Source organism: Chenopodium quinoa, unplaced genomic scaffold (genome assembly GCF_001683475.1).
Source record: "Chenopodium quinoa cultivar QQ74 unplaced genomic scaffold, ASM168347v1, whole genome shotgun sequence".
Lineage (NCBI taxonomy): Eukaryota > Viridiplantae > Streptophyta > Magnoliopsida > Caryophyllales > Amaranthaceae > Chenopodium > Chenopodium quinoa.
This window is the reverse complement of record NW_018743199.1, coordinates 3953435-3972098: the sequence shown is the minus strand read 5'-3', so window position 1 is coordinate 3972098 and position 18664 is coordinate 3953435. Positions and strand designations below refer to the sequence as shown.

Below are 18664 nucleotides of genomic sequence, written 5' to 3'. Positions count from 1 at the left end.
ATAGAGAAGCGTATGTTCTGTGCATGTTTGTACGGCATTAAGGTTCCATCAGGGTACTCATCTAACATGAAAAGATTTGTAACCTTAAATGGAGAATTGAAGCTGACAAGTATGAAATCCCATGATTGTCACATTATGATGCAAGTATTCCTACCGATTGCAATCCGTGGTATTCTACCGAAACACGTGAGGGAAACGATTACAAGCCTTTGTTCGATTTTCAATACAATTTGTAGCAAAGTTCTTGATCCTTGTACACTAGATGCTTTGCAAGCTGATGTGGTTGTGACTTTGTGCAAATTTGAGATGTATTTCCCACCCTCATTTTTTGACATAATGATTCATCTGGTTCTTCATTTGGTGCGTGAGATTAAGTTGTGCGGTCCAGTGTTCATGAGGTGGTGCTACCCTTTTGAAAGACACATGGGTACATTACAAGATAAAGTACGGAACCGAGCTCACCCTGAAGGAAGTATAATGCAAGGGACAGTGGGTGAGGAAATAGGTAACTTTGTGGCGGACTACATAGACCTTGCTCAACCTATTGGTCTTTCTACTTCTCGACATGAAGGTAGACTTGATGGTCATGGCACAATTGGGTCGAAACAAATGTCACCAGACCGAGATCAGTTCTTACAAGCACGCCTTTATGTGTTGCACCATGTTTCAGATGTGCACCCATATTTAGACGAGCACATGGCTTGTTTGCGTGCCGAATTTCCATCCAAAGGTGAAAGGGCACTTATGCAGTTGCATAATAAGAAATTTGTTGATTGGTTTCGTGAACGAGTAATGAGTGGATTGAATGATACTAATGTGACAGATACAGTACGGTGGCTTACGTACGGTCCTAGGGATGATGTCCGTTCATTTGAGGGATATGACATCAATGGGTACACTTTTTGGACCGAGGCTCGTGATTTGAAATCTTCCTCCACCCAAAACAGTGGTGTAACTCTTGTGACATCGTCAAGGGAGTTTGCAAGTTCTAAGGATAAATCACCTGTCGATGCAGAGTTGTCATACTATGGTCGAATTCAAGAAATATGGGAGCTTGATTATTGTGACTTCACGGTTACTCTTTTCAAGCGTAAGTGGGTTGATAATATCAGGCGTAACGTCAAACATGAGGACTTTACTCTTGTAGATCTTGGCCCCTTGAATGATAGTGCGGAACCATTTATCCTTGCATCTCAAGCTAAGCAAGTGTTCTACGTAACTGACCCAATGGATTCAAAATGGTCTATAGTGCTAGCTGGCAAAAGAAGAATCCTAGGCATTGGAGATGTTGAGGATGAGGAAGAATATGATGCGTTTGATGATTCAGCACCTTTCACTGTTCCTAGACCTGGAGTACTAAATGACATAGACAACGAAGCAGGTTATATGCGATCAGACCACAACGAAGGAATTTCAGAATGAGGTAGTTTGATTAAAAGTTAGTAATGGTTTCATTTCAAATATAGTTTAGTTATCTATAGCATAAGTAGGCGAAAATGATATATTTGTAGTTTGAAATTGCCTAAGTGTACTCATTATCATGCATATACAAGGTTATAGGACCATAAGTAGGTGAAACTGGCATAAATAGCTTCTACTTAACCTAACTCCTTTGTTTTGTGTATGAACTAACATTTATTCATTCTAACAACCTATTTTCCATATGTAGATTGAAATTGGCATTTTTTACTCATTATCATGCATATACAAGGTTATAGGACCATAATAAGTAGGTGAAAATGGCTAAAATAGCTTCTACATAACCATAATAACTATCATGCATATACTTTACTATACACTAATATTGTTTTATGATTGCTTTGACAGGTGCTTATATCTCATGGCGGACGATCATGATCCTCGTTTGGTAGAGGACATTGACGATGATGAGTATGAGGACGAGTACGAGGATGACGACTCCGATGATAGTGATGCTCCTTATGATGTGAATAAGGAGGATGACTTGGGTGAGCCAGAGGATCAGGCTCAAGATGAGTTCGAGCGTAGGCTTGACGATTTTGAAATGTCAGCTAAACGTGCACTGGCCATTGTAAATACATCACGTGAGATTGTTGGTGAGAACCCGACTCCTGAAAGTCAAGGCCAAGGACAAGATGAAAACAACACAGGTGGTGGAGGGGGGGAAAAGGCACCTGCTGAAAGAAAAACAAGGGGTCTGACGAGAAGCTTTAAGAAACCGGACGGTCCCATGGTCTTGGAGTATGACAACAAAGGCCAACCCGGGCCCAAATGGCGTCGGCAATATGCTAATCAAGTTGGCTTATGTTCGCGGAAAATCCCCATTACACTTGTAATGCGGCAAGTACCTCCGGGTTTGATTCAAGCATTTTGGGATGATACAAGGGTAAGTGTGTTTTTGGCACATTTAGACAATTTAAGATACCTTAACCTTATGATTGTTTTTAAATAGAAACTAATAATCAGTTTTAATTTGTGCTTGCAGAGGCAGTTTTCTATTCCTAATGATCCCAAGAAGAAAAGGGTGTTTGTCTCTTTATTAGGGGAAAGATTCAGAGGCTTTAAGACCAAGTTGACTAATCGGTGGATCCATAAGAAGAAGAAGGTGCAAACAAAGAAGAAGAATGCCAAAGAGGATAACCGTCTCCCGTGGAAAATATGGCCGACCGTGTCAAAAGATTATTGGGAAGAGTTCGTTAGAATGAAGAGTCAAAAGAAAGTCATTGTAAGTTTGTGTAAATCTGATGTCAATTGAATAATAGCTTGACACTTTTTGTATTAATGAGACTAACATTTTTTGTTTTGTAGGAACTTCAAGAGCAAAATCAAGGGAATGCAGAAAAGAAGGAATACGTCCATCGTATGGGTCCTAAGACTTTTGCTGAAAAGAGACCTGAGTGGGCCGCTTCGGGTTTATACCCTAAAGCGCTTCTAGTGGCATCGAAGGAACCCTCTAGTTCCACGATCACTACATTGGTGAGTCGTGTCGGTGATTTCTTTTGTTCTCTCCATTCGTTTGATAAGAAAACCGGAAAATGGTTCATCAAGGGTCCGGAAGCCAAAAAACTGGCGGATAAGCTAGTAAGTTACCTATGAATTGTTGAAATTAAGTCACTTTTGCATCTAATCACTGTACAAACCATTAACTGTTTTACTGACCTCATTTTTCCTTATGTTATAGCTTGAGCACACTCAAGAGATGGTGGAGGGAAAATTTGAACCAAGTGTGGAGAATGACCCTTTCATCATGGCTTTGGGAAGGTCATACCATCCAGGACGAGTAGTAGGTTCGGGAGGGTCATTGCTTGGATGGAATAAGGTGATGGGTCCCGAATACACAAAATCGGGTAGATCTCGATCCAGTGTTAACTCACCGGGGGAGTTGGATGCCAAGGTGGCATCAATTAAGGAACAAGTACGCAACGAGTTAGTTGGTGAATTGAATGCTTGGGCGAAGCTGATGAACTTACCGACTTTGCCGTTCCTCACTCGTACCCCGGTCGACTCATGTTCTAAACCAAAAGGACAAGGAGAAGGTGATAGACATGGAGGAGATGAGATACGTGGTGAAGATGTGCCACCTCAGGTAAAATCAATTGGGTTATTAAAAGTTTTAAAATACCGAGTTAATTGAGATTTTAGGGGAAATGATTGATGTACTGTTGCAGGTTCCTACTCCTACACATGCGGACTCGAGGGAGCTTGAAAATCAAACACCGCATGAATTTCCAGAGTTACAGGTGATTTGTAACCCTCTACCTTAATGAATTTTGTTATATCTATGCTGTTGTAAAAGTCCTATTTAACTATCTTCTTTTTATATATATACTTGTGTAGGAAGACACCCGGTGTGCACTTCTAGCCCCGGGGCATGCAAATAGTACTGTGTTGAGTTTGGTGGCGTATGGTAGTGCCCAACCGACGACGGGTGCTATGGCGGGGCCACATCATTACTCGGTTGGGATCGATTCAGTGGTTGCGGGGTTCGAAGACATCCCACTACCCATACCGATAGAGGAGGTTGAGATAACAGCGCTTTGGCAAGCTGTAGGTAGCTTCGTTGATTGGCCACGTGCATGGGTGAAATTGATTAATAAGGAGGTAAATTAGCTACTCACTTGACTATTTTCTTCATTTCTCAACTTATAAACTCCTTGCATCTCAAAAAAACTCATAATCACATATTTATAAGTGTTTGTCATTTTAAATTACATAAAAATCGCCAAGTTCTAAGTTTTTGGGTCCAATTCATCAAAAAAGCCATTTTGACCCGAAATGGCTACTCACTTGGCTATTTTCTTCATTTCTCAACTTATAAACTCCTTGCATCTCAAAAAAACTCATAATCACATATTTATAAGTGTTTTTCAATTGAAATTACATAAAAATCGCCAAGTTCTAAGTTTTTGGGTCCAATCCATCAAAAAAAGCCATTTTGACCCGAAATGGCTACTCACTTGGCTATTTTCTTCATTTCTCAACTTATAAACTCCTTGCATCTCAAAAAAACTCATAATCACATATTTATAAGTGTTTGTCAATTGAAATTACATAAAAATCGCCAAGTTCTAAGTTTTTGGGTCCAATTCATCAAAAAAAGCCATTTTGACCGAAATGGCTACTCACTTGGCTATTTTCTTCATTTCTAAACTTATAAACTCCTTGCATCTCAAAACAACTCATAATCACATATTTATAAGTGTTTGTCATTTGAAATTACATAAAAATCGCCAAGTTCTAAGTTCTTGGGTCCAATTCATCAAAAAAAGCCATTTTGACCCGAAATGGCTACTCACTTGGCTATTTTCTTCATTTCTCAACTTATAAACTCCTTGCATCTAAAAAAAAATTCATAATCACATATTTATAAGTGTTTGTCAATTGAAATTACATAAAAATCGCCAAGTTCTAAGTTTTTGGTCCAATTTATCAAAAAAAGCCATTTTGACCCGAAATGGCTACTCACTTGGCTATTTTCTTCATTTCTCAACTTATAAACTCCTTGCATCTCAAAAAAACTCATAATAACATATTTATAAGTGTTTGTCATTTGAAATTACATAAAAATCGCCAAGTTCTAAGTTTTTGGGTCCAATTCATTAAAAAAAGCCATTTTGACCCGAAATGGCTACTCACTTGGCTATTTTCTTCATTTCTCAACTTATAAACTCCTTGCATCTCAAAACAACTCATAATCACATATTTATAAGTGTTTTTCATTTGAAATTACATAAAAATCGCCAAGTTCTAAGTTTTTGGGTCCAATTCATCAAAAAAAGCCATTTTGACCCGAAATGGCTACTCACTTGCCTATTTTCTTCATTTCTCAACTTATAAACTCCTTGCATCTCAAAAAAACTCATAATCACATATTTATAAGTGTTTTTCATTTGAAATTACATAAAAATTGCCAAGTTCTAAGTTTTTGGGTCCAAATCATCAAAAAAAGCCATTTTGACCCGAAATGGCTATTCACTTGGCTATTTTCTTCATTTCTCAACTTATAAACTCCTTGAATCTCAAAAAAACTCATAATCACATATTTTTAAGTGTTTTTCATTTGAAATTACATAAAAATCGCCAAGTTCTAAGTTTTTGGGTCCAATTCATCAAAAATAGCCATTTTGACCCGAAATGGCTACTCACTTGGCTATTTTCTTCATTTCTCAACTTATAAACTCCTTGCATATCAAAACAACTCATAATCACATATTTATAAGTGTTTGTCATTTGAAATTACATAAAAATCGCCAAGTTCTAAGTTTTTGGGTCCAATTCATCAAAAAAAGTCATTTTGACCCGAAATGGCTACTCACTTGGCTATTTTCTTCATTTCTCAACTTATAAACTCCTTGCATCTCAAAACAAATCATAATCACATATTTATAAGTTTTTTTCATTTGAAATTACATAAAAATCGCCAAGTTCTAAGTTTTTGGGTCCAATTCATCAAAAAAAGCCATTTTAACCGAAATGGCTACTCACTTGGCTATTTTCTTCATTTCTCAACTTATAAACTCCTTGCATCTCAAAACAACTCATAATCACATATTTATAAGTGTTTTTCATTTGAAATTACATAAAAATCACCAAGTTCTAAGTTTTTGGGTCCAATTCATCAAAAAAAGCCATTTTGACCCGAATTGGCTACTCATTTGGCTATTATAAGTGATTGTGAGTTGAAACTTATTATTTCTCAAACTATTTCAGATTTCCAATGGAAGAAAAACTTCAAAGAGAAAGAGGGTGGAGAAGCCTAAAAGAATTTATCAACATAAGAAGAAGCTAAGTGAACAACAGTCCAAGAGTGAACAAGCGTCGAAGTTGCACTCTTCGAAAGGTTCACCCATGACACCTACTCCACTTGTTGAAGACATTGTTCTTCAATCGCTCTCTACTGACATGACCTTTCTTCACAACCGTGCTTGTCATTTGGTCGATCCCATGGAAGTTGCACTTCCTAAGGCAATGTTCCACTATGATGAGGATGCAATTGCATGGATCAGCAAAGAAGATGTGAAGGAATTTCTACGTGGTGCAAAACTTAACATTTTCCTCATTCAAACATTCATGAGGTACTTCAATGCCCACATAATCTATACTTTTTTCAAGTTATTCAAATTGATGGTGATTATCCTACATCTGATAAATTAATCAATGTTCATGCACGCAGAGCACTACAGGAGCACTTAACTGACACTAATTCTCCTTGTAAAGTTGGGTGGTTATGCCCCAAGCAGTTATCCACTACTAAAATCATAGGTAACCCACATGACGTGTTGTACTATGTTGAACAGAGTATAAGGGAGTCAGCGTGTGCGGGAGACAAGTTCATATTCGCCCCATGTTATAGAGAGTAAGTCTAACCATGTCAAATTCAATCGATTTGGCCTCATTATATGTTGACTCCTAAATATTAATTACCTTGTCTATTGTGAACTTATGTAGGGAGCATTGGAGCCTCATGGTGATTTGTAATTCCACTAACACAATTTATCACCTTGATTCAGCTCGATCATCGGAGAAGTGGCTCGTGAAGTCTATATTGCAAAAGTAAATATATATAGCAACCTATAGTGATGATTATTGCTAATAATAACTAATTTAGTAATCATACGACTATCAAATTTGATTGTATTTTTTTATACTACAGTGTTATGAAGAAGCTACATTGTCGTGCTCCAAAGGGTCCAACATGGAAGACACCGTTGGTAATTTACATGATATTATTGTGATTATCTTGAAAATCTATGGTAGTAAATATTTTCTCATTTCCTTTGCATATTTCACTGATGTGATTTGTTTGTCATATGCTAGTGCGCACAACAAGAGAATGGACTTGATTGTGCTTTGTATGTGATGAGATTCATGCTTGACATTGTGACTCATTGTACGGACACTCAACAACTTGATGAGGTAAGTCCTAAAACTTCTTGAAATGCTATATTGATGTGATTTCACGCCTTAGACACTTAATATTACCCAACAATGGCATGTTATGAGAAACAAAAAAGCTATTTCACAAGAAAGGTAGAAAATGGGCTGAATAGAAGTCATATGGGCCATGTTAGGGCCATTTTGTGTTAATATGCTCTTTTGATGTGATTTCTTTCCTTATACACATATAACTAGATAATATTGACATGTTTATGAGATAAATAAAGTTCATTTAATAAGAAATGTAGGAAATGGGCAAAGTAAGGTCATATAGGCCGTATTCGGGCCATTTTGAGTAAAAAGCGTCGTAAACCTTAATATAATGCTCTCCTATACAATTTTAGGGCTTACACACATACAACTACCCAACATTGACATGTTATGAGAAAGAAATAGTTCATTTGATAAGTAATGTAGAAAATGGGCTACATAGAAGTCATATAAGCCCTATTTGGGCCATGTTGAGTAAAATGCGTTGTTAAACTTCTTGAAATGCTATATTGATGTGATTTCTAGCCTTAGACACCTAATATTATCCAACAATGACATGTTATGAGAAACAAAAAGGCTATTTCACAAGAAAGGTAGAAAATGGGTTGAATAGAAGTCATATGGGCCATATTAGAGCCATTTTGTGTTAATATGCTCTTTTGATGTGATTTCTTTCCTTATACACCTATAAATAGATAATATTGACATGTTATGAGATAAATAAAGTTCATTTAATAAGAAATGTAGGAAATGGGCAAAGTAAGGTCATATAGGCCATATTCGGGCCATTTTGGGTAAAAACCGTCATAAACCTTAACAAAATGCTCTCCTATACAATTTTAGGGCTTACACACATACAAATATCCAATATTGACATGTTATGAGAAAGAAATAGTTCATTTGATAAGTAATGTAGTAAATGGGCTATATAGAAGTCGTATAGGTAATATTTGATAAAATACATATTTTTTGCCTAATTAATTATTTTTAAAATAATGTTTTTGTATTTCAAGTTTTGCAAGGTCCAAAAGGATGGTCCGTTGACAATCAAGGAGCTTAATGAAGTTCGTGACATGTTGGCGTCTTTCATCACCTTCAACATGTAAATGGCATGCATTGTAATTGTACGTAAATTATTTATGTTAACTTTTGAACTATATATAACTTATTATTCATTATATATGTGTACTTACTATTATTTGTATATGTAAGCAACTGTTTTTTTTTTTGTATTGCGTTTGGGAATATATATATATATATATATATATATATATATATATATATATATATATATATATATATATATATATATATATATATAATTGAATTCTTGTATCTAATATTATTTTTGTATATAATAATTAATAATATTATTATTAGTTATTATAATAATAAAATTATTAATTATTATATTTAATATAATTGCTGGAATTACAGGTTATTATTATTGCAGGTTTTTTTTTTAAAAATATTATTGCACGATTGAAAAAAAAAAAGAAAAAAAATTATACAAAAGGCACTGGTTAGGCAGGAACCGGTGCCTAAACTATACACCACCCAAAAAAAAATGGCGGGAGAGCAGTTTTAGGCACCGGTTAACCGGTGCCTATTTTACCATATGGCACCGGTTAACCGGTGCCTATTTTACCATATGGCACCGGTTAACCGGTGCCTATTAAACCCTATGGCACCGATTTTGAACCGATGCCAAATAGCAGGTTTTTGGCACCTCTCAAATAGGCAGCGGTTCAAACCGGTGCCTTAGACCGGGTTTGAACCGCTGCCTAATGCCTTTTTTCTACTAGTGATGGTGCATATAGTTCTATGTAAACCACCAATTAAAATATTATCTTAATTCTCTTTCCTCCTCTACTTTCTAATTTTTCTCTCTTTTATTTTCTCTCTCCTCTATTTTCTCTCTTTTTATTTTTCAATCTATTGAATTCGTTCATCATCCTTTTAATTGAATTCTTTCATATTGTTAATCACCATAGAGTGAATTTCTTCATTACAATAGATTAAATTCAAATTTTGTTTTCTTCAACCTTCGATTTGAAGCTTTGTTAATGGAGTTTTACAATGATGTGAAGCTAAAAATGGTGTCGTCGTCAAATAGAAGGTGATTAAGACGATGTTGAGATTATTTTTCATGAGATTTCATTATCTAAATCACCATGGCTAGGTTTGAGTTTCGAAATATGTAGCTTTTATATTCTTTTGATTTTTTAGTGATAATTGTGCATTTTGTTATGAACAGTTTTGTATTTGATTATACTTTAGTATTTTGAACATTTTAAGTTAAAAATGTGAACGTATGATACGTTTTATGTAAACACATCACATGTAATTTTTGGAATTTCGAACATCTTATTATAATTTTGAACATACGATAAATTACTTATGAACTTATTTTTGTTTTAAATCTATGTATTTTTAATTTTATTAAAATATTTGGCATTCTCTACTTTATAACTTATAAATCTGAACATTTGGCATTCTGAGCAGTGTCTTCAAGTGTAGAAGTTTTTAAAGGGTGTTCAGTAGTTTGTGGTTGGGGTTCAGAAGTTTTTGTAGGGGGTTTATAGGTTCATCTAAGGTATTCAGTGGTTTGTGGTTAGGGTTCATAAGTTTAAGTTTTTGTAGGGTGTTCACTGGTTTATGATTAGGGTTCAAAGGTTTTTGTAAGGGTTCAGAAGTTTTTAAAGGGTGTTCAGTGGTTTGTGGTTGGTGTTTAGAAGTTTTGTAGGGGGGTCAGATATTTTTGTACGGTGTTTAGTGGTTTGTGGTTGGGGTTCAGAAGTTTTTGGGGGTTCAGAGGTTTTTGAAGGGTGTTCAGTGGTTTGTGATTGTGGTTCAGAAGTTTTTGTAGGGGGTTCAGAGGTTTTTGAAGGGTGTTAAGTGGTTTATGATTGGAGTTCAAATGTTTTGTAAGGGTTCAGATTAGAAGTTTTTGAAGGGTGTTCAGTGGTTTGTGGTTGGTGTTCAGAAGTTTTGTAGGGAGTTTAGTGATTTTTGTATGGTGTTCAGTGGTTTATGGTGGGGTTCATGAGTTTTTGGGGGTTCAGAGGTTTTTGAAGGGTGTTCAGTGGTTTGTGATTGGGGTTCAGAAGTTTTTGTAGGGAGTTCAGAGGTTTTTGAAGGGTATTCAGTGTTTTATGGTTGGAGTTCAAAAGTTTTTGTAGGGGGTTCAGAGGTTTTTGTAGGGTGTTTAGTGGTTTGTGGTTATGGTTTTGAAGTTTTTGAGGGGGTTGAGAGGTTTTTGTAGGGTGTTCAGCAGTTTATGGTTTGGGTTCAGAGGTTTTTGTAGGGGTTCAGGAGTTTTTGAAGGGTGTTCAGTGGTTTGTGGTTGGGGTTCAAAAGTTTTGTAGGGGTTCAGAGGCTTTGTAGGGTGTTCAATGGTTTGTAATTGGGGTTCAGAAGTTTTTAACAATTGGTTTTTTCTTAAATACATCATCGATTTTTTTTTTGGTGTTCTGATGTTGAACATTTGACTAATTGTAAAATTTAAAAACAAATTGCGAACTTAAATAATAAATTACTTACACATCTTTATCCTCTTCGGTAGGAGCAGATAATTTTGATTTTCAACCAAAAAAAAATTAATTTAAAAAAAGCAAAAAGATAATTATATAATAGAATATAGTTTCAATTTTACAATTTGTTGAATTATATTAGCAAATTAATTAACATAAATATAGGAAAATCAAAAAAGTTAAGTATTGTTTATTTTTTTGAAGGTGTTTTCGTATTTTTTGTCTTTTGTCATGGTAGATTGCAGTTTTTAGAGAGGGGAAAATGGTGAGAGGAGAGAGAAAATACAAAAGAATTCATTGAGGAAGATTTTTAATTTATGAGAGGAGAGAGATAATTTTTAAAATGAAATAAAAATAGATATGACAATTTTTTTTTGAACTTAAATAGATTTGACAGTTGGAGAGAGGAGAAACTATTATTAAAAAAAATAAAAATAAATAAATAAAAAATACTTTGTGGGCTTCTTTCGTTTGGGCTTCTTATGTTGGGTGTGGATTGGGCAAGGTGCACCTATTTCTAGGTGCACCATGGTGCACATAATACTAATTGCACTAATTCCAACGATAGAGCTTAGAACGATGAAATCAGCCCAATTCATTAACGCTTCATATATATGACCTGTCCGGCCTTATCTTGCAAAGTAACCTAAAGGGCTTCCGATTCTAACCATGATATAGTTTACAACGTGGCAAATTGGTAAACGCACACTTACCTCACACAGTCGCACTAATTTAGAGTACTATGTAAGCTTTACAATTTAGGGTCTATTCTAATTTACTAAATTGAGCTGAGCTGAAGAGAACGGAACTAATTGAAGCTGAACTAAATTAAATTGAATAAAACTAAAATAATTGTTTATGAAATAAGGAAATTAGGAACTGAACTGAATTGAACTGATTGGAGCTGAACTGGATTGAAATTAATCTGAAGAGGACAAATCCTCAGTAACAACATACTACTTTGTCAGTACTAATAGATTTTTATCCGTTACAGGTTATGTATAACGATTTGACATAAAGCAGAGAGAAAAAATGTGTAATCGTTATATATAACTTGTAACGAAGGTAGTAATTTAATACGGAGCATCAAGTAAGACTTAATTTGGTACGAGTACCAAATACTTAGCAACTCGCAAGACATGTTTATACATATACTACCTTTGTTTCAAATGAATTGATCAGTCAGCAACTCGCAAGACACGTAGGTAGCTTCATTTGGATGCATGTCTTCTGAGAAATATAATGGAGATGTTGTGGATCGGACTAATGTATGCCTTGGTACTTGTGAAACCATGTACGCAGTTGTGGATCGGACTAATGTATGCCTTGTAGGCCGACACCAGCTTCTCGTAGCTTTGGGAATTGAAGCTTTGCTGCATTATGTTAGAGAGAAAAAATGTTTAATATTACAAATAATGTGAAACAGAATAGTAATAAAAATAGAGGAAATATTTTATCGTAATTAGGTCCTTCAAGATAACAGAATACTTATGTTTTAAAAAAAAATAAAAAAAAAGAGATAACCGAATACTTAAACAAGGGCACATTATTTATATTACTCCGTATTATTATTGCCACATCTAAGCTAAGCTACATTATAAATAGGGAATGAATTGGTTGCTTGTCTAGAATCTTATCTGTGCCATTTTCACCAAGTCAAGTTCTCTATTAGCTTCTCTTCATCAAGAAATTAAGGTAATCCTAAATTTATTTATTTATTTATTTATTGTCTCAAAATTAAGTTTCTTATGTTTTAATGTATGCATTTGTTACTTTCTTGAAATATTTAGTAGAAGTATTATTAAAAATGGTTCCAAACGTTATTTTCTCCTAAGTTCCGCTATTATTGTAAAATAAAATAAATTACGGAATATAATATAATGATGTTTATTATTTAATGTGGGATAACTCACATGTACACAAACTCCTACCTATCAGGATAGAAATGGCTGATGAGGGTAATGTGCACAAGGAAGAATCGGCCATGAATGAGCTAATGAAGCAAGCCGAAGAAGCGAAGTCCCATGATGATTTGATCTTTGGAGGTTGGTTTTACAACAAGAGTACCCACACACCCATGCACCTCCACGCTGAGAAGATATGGTCTGGGGATTTTTATCATAAATATTCTGAAATATTTGCAGAATCAACCGGTTTTACACAAAGCGTAAAAAAGGACAAGGGAATAATCAAGTCTGCTGTAGTGTATTCTATCAAAACTAGTGAAGATCAATCTAATCACTATGCTTTTCTCTTGGCATGGTCTCACTTCTACGTCAATGAAGAAAGACGCACTTCAAAGGTACTCCTATGTTTTTTTTGGGTGCAATCAAAGGTACTCCTATGTAATTATATACGAAGTACAGGCTAGTATATATTTAATGCCTGCACTCAGTCAAAATGACATTTTCGTAAATAAATTGATCATCATTTGTGAGCCCAAATAAGTAACAAGTTACTGATTTATTTACCAAAATGCTACTAGATAAACTTTTTTTCCCCCTTATATATTGTGCCTTCATTTCATAGTTCAATTTTAAAAATATTACTCCCTCCATTTTTAAATACTTGCTCAATTTCTCCATGCGAGGAGTTTTAGAAGAAATGGGAGAAAATATATATATATATGAAGTTAGTGGGGTAAGTGGAAGAATAAAAAATTGTAAAAAGTAATAGTGGAGAGGATTGGAGGGGAGAAAATATGTGGTGGGTCCATTAACTGAGAGAATTGAAATTAGTTTAATATTGTAAAAACTTTTCAAATAAGGAAATAGAACAAGTATTTAAAAACGGCCAGAAAAGAAAAGTGGAGTAAGTATTTAAAAACGGAGGGTCTATCTTGTAAACTACATACTTACAATATTATCCATCTCTCCCGATAGTGACCTGAGTCCGATCCTCACCCCACCCCTCCTATGATATGAGGGGCATCCCCTATGATATGAGTATTATAATTTTAAAAATAAGGTCAGATTACTATAAGATGGTTAAGAATAAGATCTTTTATATACTTATGTATTAGCTACTTACTAGTTACGGAGTATTATTAATTAGCTAGGTAGTAATTATTAAGAATGTTATGTAACATATATAATAACATACATCTGATATGATGCATGATGTTCTAGTCTTCTAGTTGCTTGTACTGTACTACAGAGTACTTAAGTAAATAAACATATTAAGTAATGTGCCTCTTTTAGCACACGAAGTATGTTCTTTTTACTTTACAAATTTGGCGACAGTTCATCAGGTTTAATTTATTATTGCGCATGTAGTCCAAGTGACAAGCCATTATTTCCATGTAATAATCACAACTAAATGGGGTTTTGATTAATTTCCTCAGCTCTATCATTGACTTTAACTCTTTATTAAATTAAAGACCCTATTATACTATGTACTGCAACTTGATGAGGAGTAAAAATTACTGAGAGATCATAAAATTCACTATACGATTTGAGCTAGAGATAAATATTACGTAGTATTAAAGAACAATTTGAATGTGGTTTGGTCTTCTGGTTTGTCTGGGCGGAGCTCTTGGTTTGTTGCACAATCTTTTCACTTGTTTTTGGCCGGAAAATAAAAAAGTCAACGTCGGAAAATGGTCAAAGGACCCTCCTCATAACCTAAACATGACATAAGGACCTTTTGTGTCACCTTTTTTTTTTTATAAAAGGGCCTTTGTCACAAAAATGTCTACATAAAAAGATTTTCCTCACAAAATTTCCTATAATTAATGATGCATAATGATTTGACGAACAATTTTTTGTTTTTTTAGGAAAAAATTTGACGAACAGTTGATGATAGGCTGCAAAGATAACGAATTTGTTTTATGAATTTGGTTGTTCTTTTTTTCTTTTAAAATAAAGATCACCCCTTTTTTTTTTCCGGGTAAATTACTCAATAGTCATTACCATCTTTGTGTGATTTATTAATTCATCAAACAACATAATTACGTATATAACAATTACAATTATGTACGCATAAGTTGGTAAATTATCATTTATTCCTAATTAAAAAAATTCGATTGAGTTTGATTATATTTTAAGTAGATCATGAGATTCGCCATGAGTTGATAGACTTCGCAATATTATTATTATTTCTTTTTCTGAAACCACGCAATGGGTGCCTTATATTAATAGAGAGCCGGTTAATAGACTTTGCAATCTGCATAGAGAAGAACACACTCTCAATTAAAAAATTAAAAAAAAAAAGTAAATTTTGACAATTACCACCTTCTATTATGTCTATTTTAGCAATTACCACCTTCTATTTTTATTTTTTTTTTGAAAATTACCACCTTCTATTTTCAAAAACATCAAAAGTTACCACCTTCTTGCCTCCCAACTACCATACGACGTCATTTTGGGTCCATTCTTTACCTTACCTCCCTATTTTCCTCTCATTTCTCATTCCTATTTGGATTCTCATCTCCCCTTTCACTTTTTTTCCAAAAAAAAAAGGAAAAAAAAGGGGTGGATTGAATGAGAATTGAGGGATTGAGTTTTGGAGTGATGTGGTGAGAAGTTGTTAAAATGACTCTTAAATTATATACTTATTAGATATGTCTAATGCATCTATTATTGTAATCATCTATTATTGTAAGAATATGCCTAATGCATATTCTATTTATTTATAAAGAGCAAAGGAAATACTAAGACCTTGTTTGGTTCACCTTATTTTTGCTGATTTGATTTAGTCTGGTCTGATCTGATCTGATTGTCTGATATGACCAAACTTTGACCTTAAGTGTACGATAATCTTTAAGGAAAAAATATATCAAGTGGGATCTTTCTTGTTATATTCGTAATAATGTTTATTAATATGTAATTTTCACAATTTTTTTCAATAAGAAATTAAAGATATTTAGCGATAAAAAATCGCACATAAAACATGTTCTGATCTGAACTTATTTTTTCTGAAATAAGTAGAAATAAGGCGAATTAAACAAGGCCTAATAATAGGTTAATGAGTTGAACCTATAACTAGGCCTTGTTCTGTTTAATGTATTTTAAGTTATACGAAGTATTAGACGAAATAAATTATATTAAAATAAGCGCTAAAGACATAACTTTAGACAATAATCTAAAATAAATTTCGCAGGTTTAGACATTTAAGTAAGTTATTTTTTTTTTAATAATACCTTAAAAATAAAATTCTCATCCATAGATGAGAATCAAACTCTCATAAAAGTGGGAAAAACCCCCAAAAAAACGAGACAGACTCTCACAAACAGAGAGAACAAAACGAAGCAAAACAAAACAAAACAATAACAAAAAAATTTCATTTATTCAACTTAGCTTGTTCTATTAATGAAGAAATAACTTACAAACAAACTTAAAATACAATAGTTAAAGCATGCATTACTTTTAGAGAAGATGAGATCAGCCCATCTTATGTCACTATGCCAGATTGCCAAATGCCAACGGTAAGCATACATGACGATGTAATCCGCTATCATCAGCCCAATAAATCTTGCAAAGAAAGCCCAGTGGGCCGCCCAATTCTAACTCTGAGTCTATGATATGATAAGTTCACAAAAGTTATCAAGGGCAAACTGGTAAACGCACGCTAACCTCATCTTATTTTGTTACCAAATACAAATATACGTACAACGTACTAATGTACAATTAAAGTTTAATACCAATACACAGTTTAGTTAGTACTTAATACAAAGCTTTACACAAGTAAAATTGCATAACAAATTATCATCAATGGGATAAGAACTGGATACTGATTCTTTTTGTTTTGTCTTGTTTTATTTTTAATTTTTATCTTTGTATCCAATCGCATTTAATTGAGGTGGATTCTGGAATCGTGTATATAGATAAGATGTTGATGCCATATACGAGTAGCATTTGTGAGAAGTGGTGTGTTAGTGTGTATTGACATAATGGAGTAAGAACCTTTTATTTATATACAAAAATACTAATATTTGTCACGTGATCATCAATTAATTAACAAAAAAAAAAACTAATGCCGAGTGTTTCTTTTGTTCTTTTATTGTAACAATAATCCAAGTTTTATCACTGCTATTATAATCATACGAAGTTTAAAACTGTAGTTTCATTTACTTCATGCATATATAGAATAGAATTGCATAAATCAAAAACCATGCACCTTTTCACTGCGAAGACATGGTCTGGCAAATTCTATCATAAATATGATTCAACATTAGAAGAATCAACCGGTTTTACGCAATTTGAACAAAAGGAGAAGGGAATCAAGGCTGCTGTCGTGTATTCCCTCAAAACTAGTGATGATCCATTTAATCACTATGGTTATCTTTTGGCTTGGTCTGATTCCTTCAATGAGGGAAGTCACACTAGAAAGGTACGTACTTATATATGACGCCACTGGTGATTAAATTAGGGTCTATTCTCTTCAGCTTATTTTCAGTTCAATTCAGTCTAGTTCCTAATTTCCTTCATTCATAAAATATTCAGTTCAGTTCACTTCTGTTTTGTAAATGAGAACGAGCTCTTAATAACTATCGTAATTAGTAATAGATAATGATAATGATTTTGTCTTATAATCCTTTGTAAGAATTGTAAGTTTGTAATACCTGCTCAATCTAACAACAAAGTTGACTACTTTTATTTTTTTTTATATCTAATTAAATATGAAAATGTTATATACAATAGTTATCCTTAAAATGATTTATACATTATAATTGTTATTATGCAGGCTTATGGATATTGTGGCCTTCTGGAGAAATTCCAAAACATAGACTGGGATAAGGTTGAAAAGGACCTCGACGCTTCCACCTCGTCGTGCTCCTACATTGACGCTTATACTCGAACTTCGGTGAAGGCCGAAATCTATGCAAACGTAGTTTATGCAGATTTCAGTTAGATGGAATAAGGCGGTCCGCCCTAAGCTAGGTATACCAAGCATCTGTATGATCATATAGCTAGGGCAGACAAATCGATTATAAGATGGATGAGATTTATACTTATGTATTGCAAGTAACGTAGCTAGCAACTACGTACTAAGAATATTATATATGTAACGTCTATAATAAAATGCATATATGGCTGTATGCTAGACGCTTGTACTATATACGTCTGTACTAATAATAAAAAAAATGTCTCTTTAATGCTCATATGAATCATATGTTAGTTATCTCTTTTGACTCTTTAATTAATTTACGAGTTTGTGAAAATTAAAATATATTAGGTTTAGTGGCATAAAAGTGGCCTAGTATTCCCCGGCAGAAAACTTAGCTATGATGAAAATTATTAGTACGTATTTTTTGCACTAGTTTTGTATAATCCTCTCCTAAAGGTACAAGTTATTCAATTATTCATACATTCAAGAATCAAGATGGTAGGTATAGCCGTATAGTAGTATGCTGCTCTAGTAGGGTAAAAACACTTCTCCTATTTGAGCATAACACAAAGATATAGATAAGTTCATTTTTTCTTAATTACTTCTCTTTAGGCCGTGCCATTGAGAGTGGCAAAGGTGGAGGGTAAGGGCCTAAGATCGAATTGCTTGATCACTGAAGTATCATCTCACAAATTTATTGCATATTACCCTTTTTCTCCTGATTTGTTTGCTTCATTCGAATTTTAATGGTATCCAAGATTGCAAGATGAATTTTAAGACATGATCAAATACCTCTAAATTTACTGATGCAAAAATTATAAAAATATGATACGACTATGAAAATAGACATTGAAACAAATCTAGTAAGATTACACATGCAATGTCATATTATTTCT

The 18664-nt window shown here is 33.9% G+C and overlaps 1 protein-coding gene across 1 annotated transcript; it reads left to right on the top strand.

The window, feature by feature from the left end:
• Window positions 1-12321: 12321 nt before the first annotated feature.
• On the top strand, window positions 12322-18055 carry LOC110733582. Its single transcript, XM_021913644.1, has 3 exons — window positions 12322-12635; window positions 12879-13242; window positions 17625-18055. The coding sequence occupies exons 2-3, from the start codon at window positions 12886-12888 to the stop codon at window positions 17790-17792; spliced, it is 525 nt and encodes a 174-aa protein (XP_021769336.1). The 5' UTR covers window positions 12322-12635; window positions 12879-12885; the 3' UTR covers window positions 17793-18055.
• The last annotated feature ends 609 nt before the right edge of the window (window positions 18056-18664 follow it).